We start from the raw sequence: 16934 nt of genomic DNA on the forward strand, positions 1-16934 counted from the left end.
GACGGAGAGGAGATGGGGACACAACTATCGAGATTAAAATTGTTTGGGAAGAAGGTGTTCTAGGAATCATGGTAATTGACATGTCATTCTACCTCATCAAAACCCACTCAATTTATCAGACCGAGTGCTTGAATGAGACCAAAGTTCATGCCGATTGCTACTCCGGCTGCCCATTCCAATCCTCCGGTTAGCTCCACAACTACCCTCTCACTAGATGCCAACAACTATTCAAGGAGTTTTGATTTTTCAAATGCGTCACCCAGGCAACTTAACATAAGAGATGACAATTATGTGGCTCGATTATTGAGAGACTCAAACACGCAAGTGGAAAGTTCAACTGCTGTCTTTACAAAATCTGTGGATTCCTTATTTCCTATCCCCAGCTGCCGTCTCCCAAACAAAAGGTTTGAAATGACGTGAAAGCTTATCCGTTAAAAGAAGGGGGTTAGGTCAATGATGAGAGACACTGGGGAGTGTTAGGTGATTTGGTGGCTGCAACATTTGACCCCTCGCAGTGTCTTGACATGCGATTCGGGGAACGGTTACCGAATAAAAAAAAATAGAAGAGAAAGGACCAACATTTTGCAAATTGGCAAATTGCAGCATAACTGGGCACTCCATTTTTTTTTACCCTGAGAGCAATAAAAGATTAGCAAAGGCTGCAGCAGGAGAGTGAAAAAAGAGGAAAGAAATCTCCCCCCCCCCTCTCTCTCTCTCGTTATTACAACGGGACTCTCACCTCCGTACAGCCGAGGGATTTCCGGGCAGGCTCTGGACGGACGACATCCGATGACCGTCTTGGTGATCACGCGTTCCATCCGGTAACCACCCAAGGACAACTCTCTCTGTCTCTCTCTGTGTGTGTGTTATTTTAGTGTTAAGTGCAGATTTTAGATTTTTGCATTGCTTCTTCAGATTGGTGATTCATGGTGATCTAGTTATTGATGGAAATTGCGTTTTTGTATATGTATCGTTTGTTAGGTGTGGGGGAGTATGGGGAATCGTGGAAGGCTGGACTAGTTTAAGACGGATCTTAGTGGTTTTGAGAAGAAACTTTTGTGGGGTTCGCTTCTAATTGGTCGGAAGTGGTTTTTCTGATGACGGGTTGTAGTTGGTCTCCATCTGGGCGGTGAGTTTTTGCAATTGGAATAAAAATGTTTTGTGAATCTTTTTGATGAGGGAGTTTGGATGGGGTTGAGGGTGTATGCTGCCCAGGTAGGCTAAAAGAAAGCTTAACCCAAGATGATTTCTCTTTTAGGAGTTGGATTTTCTTGCAGGAACGAAGAATCTATCGCTTTTGGTTTAAGCATATCGAATTTGTGATGGTGTTTAGGTCCTTTTTGACAAGCCTAAAGTATTTGGATTGGAATATGAATCTATGAGTGCTTGTGAGTAACGTGGCAGGAAGGATTTGGTTATTGCAGCAAGGAGAATCTGGTTGCCAAAGAGGGAACATTTGTTCATAATTCCATGCCCTCAAATCAAAATGGCATCTGTTAGGCGATGGATGTCGGTGGTTCAACGAGATGGAGCAGCACAAAATGGGGAAGCAGTTTCACATATGTCGCCATCTCAGAAGGTGTCAAGTTCTCAGGCTTATTCTTCTTCTAAGGGGATATTGGCTGCATTTCTTGGTTCTCTCAATTGCTTTGCATTTGTGTCCAGAATTTTGGGGTTTGTGATTGGTTTCTGCTTGCAGAGATCCAATCGGAGCTTGGAGAGGGCAAAATCAAGAGGACATGGCTGGAAGAGAGCCTTTTTTCATTTTTCATTATGTTTTATTTGTGGATTTCTAATTGGATTTACTCCCTTTGTCACATTGGATTTCTTTTCCAATCTTGAGTTGAGACATCGAGGATTTCCAATAGACTTAAATTACACCAGCAGAGATTCTGATCACAGTGAGAAGTTAACAATTAATCCCCTCTCTTTGAATGCCACTGTTGGTCCAGTGCAGCAACTGAAACAAGCGACAGAAATTGAAAGCGCAGAAAACATTACTGAAGCAGTCCGCATTGATGAGCATCGGAAGTTGCTGATAGTTATAACTCCAACATATAATCGTGCTTTTCAATCATATTACTTGAACCGTTTGGCTCACACTTTAAGACTTGTCCCTCCTCCTTTGCTTTGGATTGTAGTGGAGACATCTTTACAGTCTGCTGAAACTGCTAGCCTTTTGAGGAGATCTGGAGTTATGTACAGGCATCTTGTTTCTGATAAGAATTTGACAAACATAAAGGATAGGGGTGTTACCCAGAGAAATGTTGCTCTTGATCACATTGAAAAGCATCGGTTAGATGGGATTGTGTACTTCTCAGATGATGATAATGTATACTCGAAGGATCTCTTTCAACAAATGAGGAATATAAGGTAATTACTTAACATCATCGGAAATTTTCTAAGCATTTGATTTGAATATTGTGTTTGTATGTAAGACATTATAGTGCTAGTTTCACCTTACGCAACTGAATTGCCTGTGCCAGAACTGAATCCCTATAAATTTTAAATTCATGTCTTTCTTATCATATATGGGTTCCCCGATTATTTTATGATTGTTGTTGACTTAGGAACAGTATTGTGTGAAAGGAGCTGACTTTTCTATTTCTTTTATGTGAGTTATTTCTGTTAATATATTTTTACTTGCACATTCACAATTATGATTGACATGTAATCACCAGAAGTGTCATGTCTTGTTCTGCCTTGTGGAGGCTTGGATGTCTCTCTTTCTCTCTCATAAATACATGCACACACGCACACCTGGGCAAGAGCTCAGAGAAATGGAACAATCATACAATGGAATCTAACATCTCCAGCATTAGGATAAACTATTCATGTTGTTGAAGGGAAAATTTCCATGCTAGAGAATTTGCTTATTTTGCTTTTAATCATATGGAAATCATATCTCTGGACTTTAAAATGTGGACTTTACATTGACAGTTTTCTCTTTTAATTTGACACTCATGTATGTGCTTCTCAGTTGGAAAAATTTGAGACCCCTGAGATTGCTGCATGCATTTCATATTAATTCATTCTTTAAATATCTGTGTTACACTCTTAATTTCTTTTATTTGATGATATCATTTCTTGCTCTATGGCCATTTTTTTTGGTATAGATTTGCAATATATTTCTCCTACTCTATGGCTACTACTTTGTTGTTGTTGATGTATTGATTCAGACTAATATATGCGTTTGAGGAAAAAGCAAATTGATGAAATAGTAGCATAGTAAACCTCATACATAGCACTGTCAATTCGAGATAGAAGTACTCCTTGATGAGCTCTCTATGAAACTAACAGAGCTCCGTTATTTCAATTTTAAATATGCTGATGCCATTTCATTTCTTTACTTAGACAAGTTAAGAAAAGTTGTCTTGGATCAACCTATCAATGAGCATCTTTACACCTGCCCCTCTTTATTAGGTAGGTTAGCCATTTATCCTTGGCATTCAATCTGTATCTTACGCTCGATATCAAAAGTGCCTATTTTTAACTCTATATCTGTTGATCATTATTTTTTAGTTAACTGTATACCTTTGGCATGCTTTACACTTTCAGTTTGCAATTGATAGCTATAACTTTATATCTATAGAATATTGTAAAATGTAACATAATTATGTAGTTTTTCACCTATGTCACACGGACTCGGCTAGGGAGGTGCCGCACCCGAGTCGACACGCCCCGACACGGGTGCGGACACGGGTGCGGCCTGGACTCGGTCAACGCCGAGTCGGACTCGGTCAACGAGTCCAGGCCGAGTCCGTCTTAATTTTGGACTCGGTCAATGTTGACCGAGTCCAAAAATGTCCATTTTTAGTACAAAAAATAAAAAAAAAGATCTTTTTATATATTTTTTAAAAATATATATATATATATATATATATATATATATATATATATATATATATATATATATATATATATATATATATATAGCATGAGTCTTAAACATTAGGCCCAGAAAAAAAAATTATTCTTAAATATTATCATTTAATTCTCTCTCTCAATCTTAAAAGCTAATAAATTCTCATCCACGAGTACCAACACTTTTCATCCACCAAGTTCTCTCTCTTATAAAAGCTAATAAATTCTCATCCACGAGTAGCAACACTTTCTCATCCACCGAGATCTCTCTCTCTCTCTCTCTCTTTTTCAAATCTAGCTTTGAAAAATTAAAAGCTTTTAATGCTTTTAATTAATGTTATGAATTTCAGCAAAAGATATTTAATGCATTTACCAGAACATGCTTTTAGTTAATGCTTTTAATTAATACCTTGATGATGTTTTATTCCCATGGTAGCTAAGACTCGGCTGAGTCAATGATAAACTCAGCCTAGTTTGGTTCTAACCCAGTTATACTACTATTTTAACTCAGTTAGTTCAGGATCTGAGACAACTTGGAAGAGTCACGAGCCGAGTCCAAAATTTATATAGACATATGCACACACTGGATATATATATATATATATATATTTTTAAATATATATATATATATATATATTTAAAAATATATATATATATATATTTAAAAATATATATATATATATATATATATATATATATATATATATATATATATATATATATATATATATATATATATAGCCGAGTCCCCGTGTCCAAAATTTTTAAAATTGCGCCGCACCCGTGTCGCACCCGCACCCATGTGACATAGTTTTTCACACACGCACATCTATATAACTTGCACCCATTTTTTTAGATATTTCTATGTTGTATACCCTTCATAACCATGTTGTACCCTATACTCATGCTTGTACCAAGGTGACATAGCTGGTGAGTACTGACAATCTCTAGGAGCATGAGTGTCTAGAATTAGAAGCTTAGAACTATACAACAACGCAACAATTATGAAAAGATGATAACTTCTTGTCTAAGGTGATCAAATTATTGGCTGATGAGTCTTAGTATCCAACCGCCTTTGGTTTGGGGATAACGTCTTGCTCTTGGTGCATTTGGTAAGAGACAAATTGTTGGTAAAAAGGAATCCCCATTAATAAGAGTTTCTTGTGATTTGGGATATGAGAATTACATGGTACTATGGAACCTATAATTTCCCAAGAAAAAAATTCTCTGACACCTCTATAGGCGATAACTTTGAATATTGTTTTTTATTGTTAAAAAAATTGATGCAAGTGTCATGTTTCCATGTTTTATCCAAATGTGCGAAATTTAGGCCTTTTGAGAATTCCCACCTAGGTTATCCAAATGCACCTGTAGTGTTTCCCTTATGTAAAGAAATTGGGTTAAGAGTTAAGACACTAGATGTATTCTTAGAAGGCTTGTGTTTATCTGCATAAGTGTGGATTATGCTCCTTTGGAAGCACTTGTGAACTCTTAAGGCTTCTTCCATGAATTTGTATCTACATTTGCTTCTTGTGCGAGAGTCACTTGGAAGTTTTATGGAAGAATGTCACGCCACTAAGGGTCATGGGTGGAGCACATTTTAGAAAGGTGTGAAAGTGCTGATGGAACACAAGCTTAGGAGTTGCAACTCTCTAAGTCTTGCAGGCCTACTCCTGCATGGGATGTGATAGGCATAAAAAGAGCATCTGGTCCATCAATATTTGCTAGTTGTCATTTTAGGAGCTTTCGATGGCCATTTCCTATAAAGGCAATTTAAGGGGATTGTTCTTGTCCCCATGGCCAAATTTTTGCCTTTACTCTTGACAATCATCAATATCAAGTTTTTCATGTAGTTGACCTGTGCATACTATGTTTGGCAATTGACCTTTCTTTTGAAATGCTTTCTACCTGGCTTGGCCTTAAGAGACCATCGAAATCTTAACATTTGGCAATTTCTGTGATCCATGAATTGCCTGATGGAGAAAATTAAGGGTTAAAAGTTGTGAGCCTTAGATGGTGGCTTCTCCCAGCTTCAGCCATTTGGTGTTGAAGAAAACAACTAAATATTCCAAGAAATCTGGAGCGATGTTTATCAAAGATTGTCATAATTCAACCTGAAATTTGCTTTCAGGCTCTTATTGCTTGTGGGAATTAAGATCCCACTGGAACAGGCTTGTGTTCAGCTCTTGATGGAGTTGCTTCTCTTTGTTGCATAGTGTTCCTGCCATATTATGAAGTTTTACGTTTTTATATGTTTCTTGAGTACCCTTTAGGGCTTCTAATAATGTTTTTTTCCACCTTGTTAGCTGAAAAAGGAAAAAAAAAGAAAAAACAGAAAAGAAGCACTTACAATCTTCTGCTTCTGACAAAAGTTATAACAGGTGATGTGTTATATGTTCACGTCCTCTAAATATCCATCTCAATCACATCTTAAAACTGCATAGCTACTCTTGAAAGTTTATCTCGGTGTCACATAAATATGTATACAAGTATGGGACACGACACAAACATGCTTGGTATGACATGCAAGTTTTGTATCATTAGGAGTGAGAGACATGGCTGTACAATATATACATATGTACATGCATGGATTCATGCATATATATATATATATCTTAGTTGTAATGAGATATACGGAAATACAAAGAGTGCTATAGGCACTTGCAATGTCCTACAAAGGATAAACAAAAGAGACAATAGCCAAGTCCACAAAGGGACAACACATACACAAGCCTTGAGATAGGCAAAAATATAGAAGTCTCTTTATTGAAAAAGAGAGAGAGCTCACAAGCATAAGAGTTACAAAGGGGTTCACCCCTATTCATATAAGAAGAAAAGGAGAGGAAGGGAGGCCACATGGACTCAAAAGGTGTGCCAAAAAGGGGGCTCCCATGGAGTCGTTGGGAGCCCCCCAACGACTCAATGGTGGGGCCCCTTAAGTGGCTTAAAGAAAGAATAAAAAAAGAAAAAATAAATAAAATAAATACAAAAATGATAAAAATAAGAGGAAAAAAACAAGTACCCCTATCGGGTATTGTGTGAAATGACCATAATACCCCTATCGGGTATTATGGTGTTCTAGAAAAAATACATATATATTGATACATATATTTTAACACCCCCGTCAAACTTTACGGGGAGATGACGGAAAGTTTGCCAAGGAAAAACATGAAGCGAGGAGCAGGAAGGGATTTAGTGAAGAAGTCCGCCAACTGATATTCTGAAATGACATATGGAAGAGTAATTGTTCTTTATAAATATTCATCCTGAACATAATGATAGTCCATCTCGATATGTTTGATGCGCTCATGGAAAGTGTGATTGCTTGCAATATAGATGATACTCTTGTTGTCACAGCATAACTTTGAAGCTCCAGCAATATCAACCCCCATGTCTTTGAGAAGACTGCGAAGCCAAAATAATTCCATTGTTGTGGTTTCCATAGCCCGATATTCAGCTTCAGTAGAAGACAACGAGACTTTCTGTTGCTTCTTGCATCTTCAGACAATTAAGGAATCTCTTAAAAAGACACAAAAACCGGTAGTTGAGATTTTATCGTTAGGGTTACCTCCCCAATCTGCATCAGTATAAGCAAGAATATTTAAGGAAGAAGACGAGGATAAAAATAACCCTTTATTGATGGTGTTTTTGATGTATCGGATGATTCAGAGCACGACGCTCATATGCACAGTTGTAAGAGCATGCTGAAATTGGCTTGCAGAGTGAACCACATGAGCGATGTCTGGTCTGGTGATGGTTAGGTAAGTGAGAGATCTAATGAGCTGTCTGTAGGGTATGGGATCTTCCAGAAGAACCCCATCCTCCAACTTTAATTTGGCATTAAAGACCTCTGGAGTCACTACCTTTTTATCGTCTGAAATGCCAGACTTAGTACATATATCTGCAACAAGCTTCATCTGTGACAAAATATATCTTTGAGGAGAATATGCGACTTCAATGCCAAGAAAATATCTAAGAAATCCTAAATTAGACATGTCAAAATTAATTTTTAACATGGTTTTAACATCAACAATACTATTTGGTCATTCTCAGTGATAATCATGTCATCAACATAAAATAATAAGATAACAATAATAGTACCTGCACTTTTAACAAAGAGAGCACTGTCATTATTACAGGAATGAAATCCTAATTTAACCATGATATCACTAAAACGATCGTACCAAGCCTTGGGGGCTTGTTTAAGACCATACGAGGCTTTTAAAAGCTTAAGGGTTTGATCTTGTTTAATATTAATTCCGGGTGGTGGATCCATATATACTTTTTCATTTAAATTTCCATTTAGAAATGCATTTTTCACATCGAGTTGATATATAAGACATTTTTTGATTGATGTGACAGCTATTAGAGTTCTGACACTAGTCATTCGGGCTACAAGAGCGAATGTTTCCTCATAATCAATTCCATATTCTTGTGAATATCCCTTTGCTACTAACCTGACTTTATATCTTTCTAGGGAACCATCGCTTTTAGTTTTAACTTTAAAGACCTAGTGACATCTAATAGGTTTTTTATGCGGAGGGAGTTTGACTATTTATCAAGTATTAGCCTTTTTTAGTGCATCTAATTCTATTTTTATTGCTTCAACCCAATGTGGTAGAATTTTAGCTTGATTATAATGAGTGAGTTCATAATATGAATGTAAAGTTATTAAACATGCCCGATAATTGGGTGCTAAAGACTCATAGGATACAAACCTATTGGATGGTATTGATTCTTTAAAAGAGCGCCTAATGGGGGGCTCTTCTGAAGATTTGGAAATTTGAGAGAATTTGTCTAGGGCACTAATAGGCCTTTCTTGATCTCTTCGGGTGTAAACATTAATATTTTCATTATTAGTACCATCACTTGGTGGTGACGTATCAAAATTGGACACTTCACAAATGTCCTCTATATTTTCAAGATGATCCATAGAATCATCATTTATGTCATCAATAAGATCATGTAAAAACATATAATCAATTTCATGTGATGATTCCATTTTTTCAAAACCATTCTCATCCTCTAAGAAAGTTATATCTTTTGAAACATAAAGCTTGTCATTTTTGAAATCAAAACACCTATAGCCTTTTTGATTTTTCCCATAACCTAGAAAAATACATTCAATTGCCTTTAGAGACAACTTATCTCTCTTATGCAAGAGAACAAAGCATTTACAACCAAAGATGCGAAGGCGATTGAAAGCGGGTGAGAATTTAAAAAGTTTTTCATAAGGAGAGGCATTCTATAATTTTGAGGAAGGCATTCTATTGATTAGGTATATTGAGGTTAGGATGACTTCGGCCCAAATTTTTTCGGAATTTCTAGAGACAAGCAATGTTCTAGCAATTTCTATAATATGCCTATGCTTTCTTTTCGCTAGTTCATTTTGTTGTGGAGTCCTAGGGCATGTTTTTTGATGACAAATTCCATTTTGTGTTAAATAATTTTGGAATTCATTAGACAAGTATTCATCACCGGAATCGGTTCTCAAAGTAGATATATTACTTTGAAATTGGTTTTGAATTTTTATATGAAATTATTTGAAAAAGGAAAACACTTCTGATTTATGACTAAGGAAATAGATCCAAACATGTCGAGTAAAGTCATCGATGAAAGTAACATAGTAAGAGTAACCCCCTTTAAACATGACCAGAGATGAACCCCAAACATCCGAGTGCACCAATTCAAAGGGTCTTGAAGAAAGAAATGTTCTAGTTGGAAAATGAATAACCTTCATTTTTTCAAAAATACAATCTTTGCAATTAATGCCTTTTTCCTTACAAAATTTGTTTTCAAATGAAAAAAAATACATTTTTGAATAGCTTGGATGACCAAGCCTTTTATGCCAAGTTTCAATACTTTTCTCTTGGACATAAGAACAAAAATGATTTGTAGGAAGATTTATATGATCCATATAGTAAAGGTCCCCCTTCTTATGGCCTTGCCCAATCCGCTTCTCGGACCGGAGATCCTGTACAAAGCAACCATTAGATGAGAAAGATATTTCACATCCATGGTCGGCAATTTGGGAGACCAAAAAAAATTTAAATTTAATTTTGGAACAACTCTAACTTTTGGAACAAAAAGATTTTGAGAATTTTTGGAGTTTAGAGTTCCAATGCTAGAAATTTTCAAAAAAGTTCCATCGACCGTAGAAACACAAGAGCCTTTTGAATTAGTGCAAACATCGATTAAAGCATTTTCATGAGGGGTCATATGAAAAGATGTTCCGGAGTCTAAGATCCAAGAGTACGTACCAGGTGATGATGTAGATGCAATGACCACACCCAATGTGGAGGAAGTAGCTTTAATGATTTGTTGAAGAGCCATGGATATTTGACCAAGGGTCTCTTTGAGGTCACCATTCTTGCCTTCATCTTCTTTGGTGGTAGATTCTTCAGGAGAGACTACTTTAGGCTTGAAAGTTTCATTGGGCTTTGGGCAAGCGGGTTTAATATGACCCGGCTCATAGCAATGATGACATATAATCATTTTCTTCATTGTAGTTTCCTTGTTTACCAAAGTGGGGGGCTTGTAGGTTTTTACATTATTGCCGGGTTTGGAAATGGCAAGCACTTCATCAACATTCTTACTCATCCCAAGCCGTGTTTCTTCTTGGATAATTTCGGCAATAACATCGTCTATAGGAGGAAAAATGGATCTATGGAGAAGTGATGACCTCACTTGCTCAAATTCGGGACGTAGCCCAAATAAGAATTGGAACAATCGATCTTGTTCCATTTGCTTTTGTCTTAGTTCGACATCTTCCATAGCAACTCATTTTAGTTCTAAAAGAGCCAACTCATCCCATACTGGGTTTAAAGCACTATAGTAGTCTTGAATACTTGAATCACCTTGTTTGGTGATTCTAATTTTTTCTTGCAAAAAATAAGCTCTTGCAAGATCCTTTTGGGTATACATACCCTTCATAAAAAACCAAGCTTCATTGATCCGACGAAATTTAGTTATATTAGCACATACCTTGAGTTCGACGTTGTTCATGAATCAAGCAAGGATTTTTGCATGATTGCTTTCCCAATCTTCCACTTCCTTTTGATGATTTTCAATGGCTTTGAGGCGAGCATCTCCCTCAAGCGCCTTTTCTTGTCCACCTTCGATCTTTGTGAGCTTCAATTTAGGTTCCGGAATGGAACCCATAATACACCCCCAAAGTTTCTTGCCTTTGATGTTGTTCTCCATTGCCGATGCCCACATCATGTAATTCTTTCCATTGAGTTTGAAGGATAGATCGATTTTTGCTTCCTTAGTGCCACCAAGAAGTGAGGAGAAGGGAGACAATAGATGAAAAGTATACATACCACACTTCTTCCTCTAAGAACCGAGTGGCTCTGATACTATGTAATGAGATATGCGAAAATACAAAGAGTGCTATAAGTACTTGCAATGTCCTACAATGGACAAACAAAAGAGACAATAACCAAGTCCACAAAGGGACAACACATACACAAGCCTTGAGATAGGCAAAAATATCGAAGTCTCTTTATTGAAAAAGAGAGAGAGAGCTCACAAGCATAAGAATTACAAAGGGGTTCACCCCTATTTATACAAGAAGAAAAGGAGAGGAAGGGAGTCCACATGGCCTCAAAAGGTGTGCCAAAAAGGGGGCTCCCATGGAGTCGTTGAGAGCCTCCAACGACTCAATGGTGGGGCCCCTTAAGTGGCTTAAAGAAAGAATAAAATAAATAAATAAATAAAATAAATACAAAAATGATAAAAATAAAAAAGAGGAAAAAAACAAGTACCCCTATTGGGTACTGTGTGAAATGACCATAATACCCCTATCAAGTATGGTGTTCTAGAAAAAATACACAAATATATATATATATATATATATATATATATATATATATATATATATATTGATACATATATTTTAACACTTAGTGTGCATTCAAAATTCTTAATCCGAAGCAGTAAAGCGTGAATATCATCTTCAGTGCAAATTCCTGAACAATAATTCTTAATCATTATGAAAAACACAAAAAATAATTTTAGATCCAAAAGTTAAATATAATGTAATCAATGACAAGTTTAAAAGAAAAAACACAAATAAATAAAAAATAAACAATCAAGGTCACAAAAAAAATTTATAAAGTTAAGGGACATGGTGTTGTGTTTGTCTTATGGGATTATTTTGCCACGTTCCTTCTACATGGTTCTGTCAATAGAAGAAGCATTTTGTTAGGAGTTAAACTCCCACTGAGGACGGTCCTACAAATTCCAGTAAGCTGAACGTGAGACACGACTCCAGAGAGAGGCGCGCACCACAAGCAGGAGGGGCGTGCATCGTTGGAGGAGAGAGAGAGCCGTCTCTCGTAGTCGGATACACAGAAGAATGCGAGTTGCATGTGGGGTCGACGACAAGGGAGGGAGAAAAGACATTCCCTCCAGATCGACGATGAACGTGGAAGAAGAGGCGAGGGAGAAATACGTTCTCTCAGAGAATAAGATCACAAACCAAGAACGAAGCTTAGTGAAACTTTTGAATAAACTTCATTGTGTGCAGCGTTGGGGGGGAGAGAGAGTCGTCTCTCCTGGTCTGCTACATAGGAAAGCGTAAGGTGGATGGGGGGTCGACGGCAAGGGAGGGAGAAAAGGGGTTCCCTCCAGGTCAATGATGGACGTGAAAGAAGAGGCGAGGGAGAAATACGTTCCCTCAAAGAATAAGAATACGAAGCAAGAACGAAGTTTAGAGAAACCACTCAATTCATTAAAAAATACATAGACTGGGCACCTCTACTTATAGACTACAAGAGGGCCAAAAAAGTAATCGTATAAACACAGTCCAACCTTAGATGGGATTCTAAGGGGGGCGTCTCACCAGAGTCCCAACCTGGGTAGGACTCCAGGCTGGTTAGGCTTCCTTGGAATGGGTCCTAGGGCTGAGCGGCTCCTCTGGATCGGATCCTCACTAGGGCGAATCCATGGTTGAGGCGGATCCTCTAGGTCAGACCTGGAGCAAAAAAGGGTTCGTAACACATTTTCTATGGGAACCCGAAACCACAAGCTACCCAAACCTAATTCATGATGAACCCACCAATTTTATCGAAACGGTTAATCCCATCGATGCTACTTTCCATCATCATTCCATGAAAGATTGGTAGAAAGCAGTGACTAAATGTTTTTATTTCGTCAGAATAGCCTATTTCACACTAATAGCTCCCCCCAAAAAAATTCTATCCATTTTTGGGAGTCGAAGTACATATGGTGCAAGATGACTCCATAGTTTGAGTTTGGAATTGGATCAGGTGTTTTTATATCTTGCCGGAGTGCCCGGTCTGTCTTTCTTTTCGATTAGACCATGACTCTTGTGTCGGAAACAGATCTTCTTTGGAAGTTTTCTTGGCACCAACTTCTAATAAAGTCGGATCATGGTACGAGCCTGATCACAACACTATCAATTAAAAGAAAAAAATAGCTTGTTGGTATGATTGAGTTAAAAGGCAAGCGCCAATAACAAATACAATTCGAGGAGCTTCAGATGGATGGATTTTTTTTTAATCTTGCTCTTTTGCTTAGAAGGAGAAGTGCCTGAATCTGATGAGGAAGATTGGTGAGCAGTCGCGGATTCTTTGGATTTTATCTTCTTCCCTTTTCTCGCACAAGTATGGATTGTAATTGGTCGTGTCATTCCAAGTTGATTAATACGATTAACTTTGATAGTCAAGGGAAGGAGTACTTTTTGCAGGTTGTTTATCAGTTTGTGCTAGTGATGTGCAAATCCTGAAAGAATTGTGAAAATGACATTCTTAGTCTCTAAAAAAGCAATACAACAAATAAGCAATGTGTTAGGGTCACACAAGATAGAGCATGCTCTTCATATGGATGTGCAGAATAGGATGGCTATTTTGGCCATCACTATCACTGGCTTTAAAGATGCTTGCTTTTGCTTGCACCCGACGGAACAACTTTCTCAAAAACCCAAGAGATAGAAGAAAAAGGTAGTTTGTTTGCCCAGAGCATCAAGGAAAGAAAAGCCATTTGCACCATCTTCTTTCAGAAGCCAAAATAGAAAATTGGCTACGTAAAGAGGTCAAAATGGAACAACTTGATAATTATGTGTATAAGCCTAGATTTTTTGGCATTATCTTAATTATTTGGCACATTTTCCTCTGGAGGTCATTGTTACATGTCTCCAATTTCAAATTTCTAACAGGCAGTGAGCTGCTTCTCAGTTACCATTAAAACTGGCTTATTCTTCCTTTGGCCATCATGCAGTAAAATTTCTTGCAATTGGTTAAACTTGGTAATATGCATGTTTCTTTAGCTCAGGAGATTTGGCCATGTCCAGTCTGCCTTCTTTTTTAGGACCAAAATCCAATATTGCAGTTATGGAAAAGAATAATTGATTGAATATTTGGTGTTGGTCATCATTTTTGGACAATACAGAACTAAGGGCTTGCGAAGTTTCCCTTTGTTTTTTTTCAAAATCTTTTGACCAGAGCATTACTTGGATATTATACCTATGGAAATCACCAACTGTTTCCTCTTCGTTTTTCCATTCAATCTTTCTTCATACTGAAGCTTCGGAGTACTTGTAGTTGGTTATTCGTTGTTTGCTTAATATATGCTATTGTCCAAATGCTATTGTCATTTTGATCTTATGATACACAAACTAAACATTGGTGTTAACATTTGCAAAAAACATTTTAATTCTCTCCAGATTGCACTTAAATGGGATAATCATGTAAACTTAAATGGGATAATCATACTTCATGTTTCTTTATCGCAATCTCTTCTGGTTGACAGTTTTTCAGCAGTTGAATTTTTCTTCTTTTTCCTTTCCTTCTTAATGAGAGTTTTGATGTGTCTATTTACTTGGGTGCAGACGTTTTGGAACTTGGCCTGTTGCCATGCTTGTGAAATCAGGAAACAGGTCTGTATTAGAGGGACCTGTTTGCAATGGAAGTCAAGTTATTGGGTGGCATACAAGTTTAGGAAGAAAGGCCTTTCGTAGGTTCCATGTTGATATGTCTGGCTTTGCCTTTAACAGTTCCATACTGTGGGACCCTAAAAGGTGGCAACGTCCTACTGCTGCACCCATTAGGCAACTCGATACGGTCATGGAGGGTTTCCAAGTGAGTTTCACATCTCCTAATACAATACTCAAGTTTTTCTTTTGCATTTTCTGCTAATATACAACTTCCTGTCTTGCCAAAATTGTTGTAATTATTTTTCTGAAGGATCTTTGTAGTTTGTACTTATGCTGATGGAAAGTGCTAGGGCATGTGTAAACAAAGCAACTCTTGCAGGCAACTACATTTATAGAACAAGTAGTTGAAGATGAAAGCCAAATGGAAGGCATGCCAGATGGCTGTTCAAGAATCATGACTTGGAATCTACATTTGGAAGCGCCTGGACTTTCTTTTCCTCATGGCTGGGTCATGCAAAAGTATTTGGATATGGTTGCTTCTCTATAGTAACTGTCTTTCGTCCATATGATAGTACCAATGGTGACAAGGTTTATCTCGCTCCAGCTTCTTTCATTCAACACTGAACACTGCATATCATATAGTTCTCACAGTTACCAACAAAACTTCTTAGAACTGATCCATGTTCTTATGTGTTAAGCTGCATAATTTACTCTTTGTAACTTCATAATATCATGTGTCTTGCTAGGGTCAACTTACCTACATCCACAATCCTCAACTTGAGGTCTTGGTCCAATGGGGCCAAACTGTTTCAGCCATCAGATTTCCATATTTTTTTTGGCTAGGCCAAGGAAACTCCCCACCACTGACCACACATTGGCTGGCCTCCAGTTGGTAAAACCCTTGAGGTCCCCTTTAGGCATCTGTTACCAGCATGTTTTTTATAATGTAAAGAACTGCATAATCCTTTGGCAATATGTCTATTCATCATGCTTGCAGACTTCTTTGGCAGTTCTTCAAGGGCTGACATTTTGGTTTGTGAAGCACACGAGCATGCATAAACTTTTTTTGTATTTGTGTTAAAATATATTGTTTTACATGAAGTTTATTGTCTCTTCAGTTGAATTACATTGATTCTGTTGTAGTTGCCACTTTATTTAGTTTGTGGTTTGTTCTCAGGTAAAATATTCATTTTTTTGCGTGCGGGTCCCTTTGATGTACTTGGGCATGGATCCATTGAGAGCTGCTGGCTTTCTACTAAATGATCACCTTTCACCACTGCTGCCTGCATCACCACAACTGGTGTGCACATTAGCAGCATCACCCTCTCATTCATGTACTTACTGTTCTGCCAGGGCAGAAGATTGTGGCCGTGGAGTTCCATTTTGCTCTTCTATTTTTAATTTTGTTATTTAGAAGATTCTTGTTCTTTACCATGTGTAAAATTAGTTCGAGTTTTGTCATCCATATCTGCTTTGGATCTTCAAACACAAAACTAGTCTCCGTTTCTTGAATTGTCCAACTATTGTAAATGATCTGTTTGGAAGATCCTGGGATATAATAGCTATGTTATGAAATATTGTTTCTTGAGAAAATTTAGTGTACTTTTTATGGTTGTCAAAGAGAAAATCTATTGAATCATTCCATCTTGTTGTCTCGTCATTTTTTTTTCTTAACATCTGCATTCTATTATTGCACCATCTCTTTAAATTTGTCCCCACAAATTTTGCTTTGTTTTAGACACGGAGACTGAAAATCTTGTGACATTTTTTGGGATTTTCACTGCTTGTGAAGATCTTGCCATACCAATGTGAGTTGGGCATATGTTGGTATATGGAAGGCATCTCAATGAATCCATCTTGGATCTGACTGTTTTGTTGGATTTGGACATTTGGTAACCCTGTCAGAATCCCACCCTGGTGCGTTTTCACATCAAAATGCCCAACTCAGATCCGGATTTGGGTCTTTCCTCCAAGAGGTGGATTCGGGCATGGATTTCTCATGAGCAGGCTCCGGTCTCTACTTGGCTGAATCAGATTTATGGTTGCTATTTTGAGAGAGAGAATCAGTTGGCAATGGAGCAATGGCGTGAAGTTCATGCAATTGGAACTCTTGGGGTTCTATATCAGTGAGGGAAGAAAGGGAGCCAAGTAATGCTTTTCTTTTACAACAATC

At 37.5% G+C, this 16934-nt stretch overlaps 1 protein-coding gene across 5 annotated transcripts; it reads left to right on the forward strand.

Annotated features, from left to right (window-relative positions):
• The first annotated feature begins 672 nt into the window (after positions 1-672).
• Positions 673-16397, forward strand: LOC149828785 (putative beta-1,4-xylosyltransferase IRX9H). Of its 5 annotated transcripts, XM_090017724.1 has the most exons (6): positions 674-821; positions 982-1129; positions 1259-2373; positions 14717-14966; positions 15141-15349; positions 15939-16397. In XM_090017724.1, exons 3-5 carry the CDS (start codon positions 1487-1489, stop codon positions 15306-15308), a joined length of 1305 nt encoding a protein of 434 aa, XP_089873850.1. In that variant the 5' UTR covers positions 674-821; positions 982-1129; positions 1259-1486; the 3' UTR covers positions 15309-15349; positions 15939-16397. The 5 variants fall into 5 exon arrangements, 3 of the variants coding, with proteins under 3 accessions (XP_089873849.1, XP_089873851.1, XP_089873850.1); XR_016434336.1 differs by having other exon boundaries at positions 673-821; positions 982-2373; positions 15083-15349; XR_016434337.1 differs by having other exon boundaries at positions 673-821; positions 982-2373; positions 15112-15349.
• Positions 16398-16934: the final 537 nt, after the last annotated feature.

The sequence above is a fragment of the Nuphar pumila genome, chromosome 9, assembly GCF_984573655.1.
Source record: "Nuphar pumila chromosome 9, dmNupPumi1.hap1.1, whole genome shotgun sequence".
In the NCBI taxonomy this organism is placed as follows: Eukaryota; Viridiplantae; Streptophyta; class Magnoliopsida; order Nymphaeales; family Nymphaeaceae; genus Nuphar; species Nuphar pumila.

Coding starts and splice junctions, on each gene's coding strand:
- LOC149828785 (XM_090017723.1), top strand. CDS start 1,487: ATGGCATCTGTTAGGCGATGGATGTCGGTGGTTCAACGAGATGGAGCA. Junction 2,374..14,716: donor CAACAAATGAGGAATATAAG/GTAATTACTTAA, acceptor ACTTGGGTGCAG/ACGTTTTGGAACTTGGCCTG. Junction 14,967..15,140: donor CGGTCATGGAGGGTTTCCAA/GTGAGTTTCACA, acceptor CAACTCTTGCAG/GCAACTACATTTATAGAACA.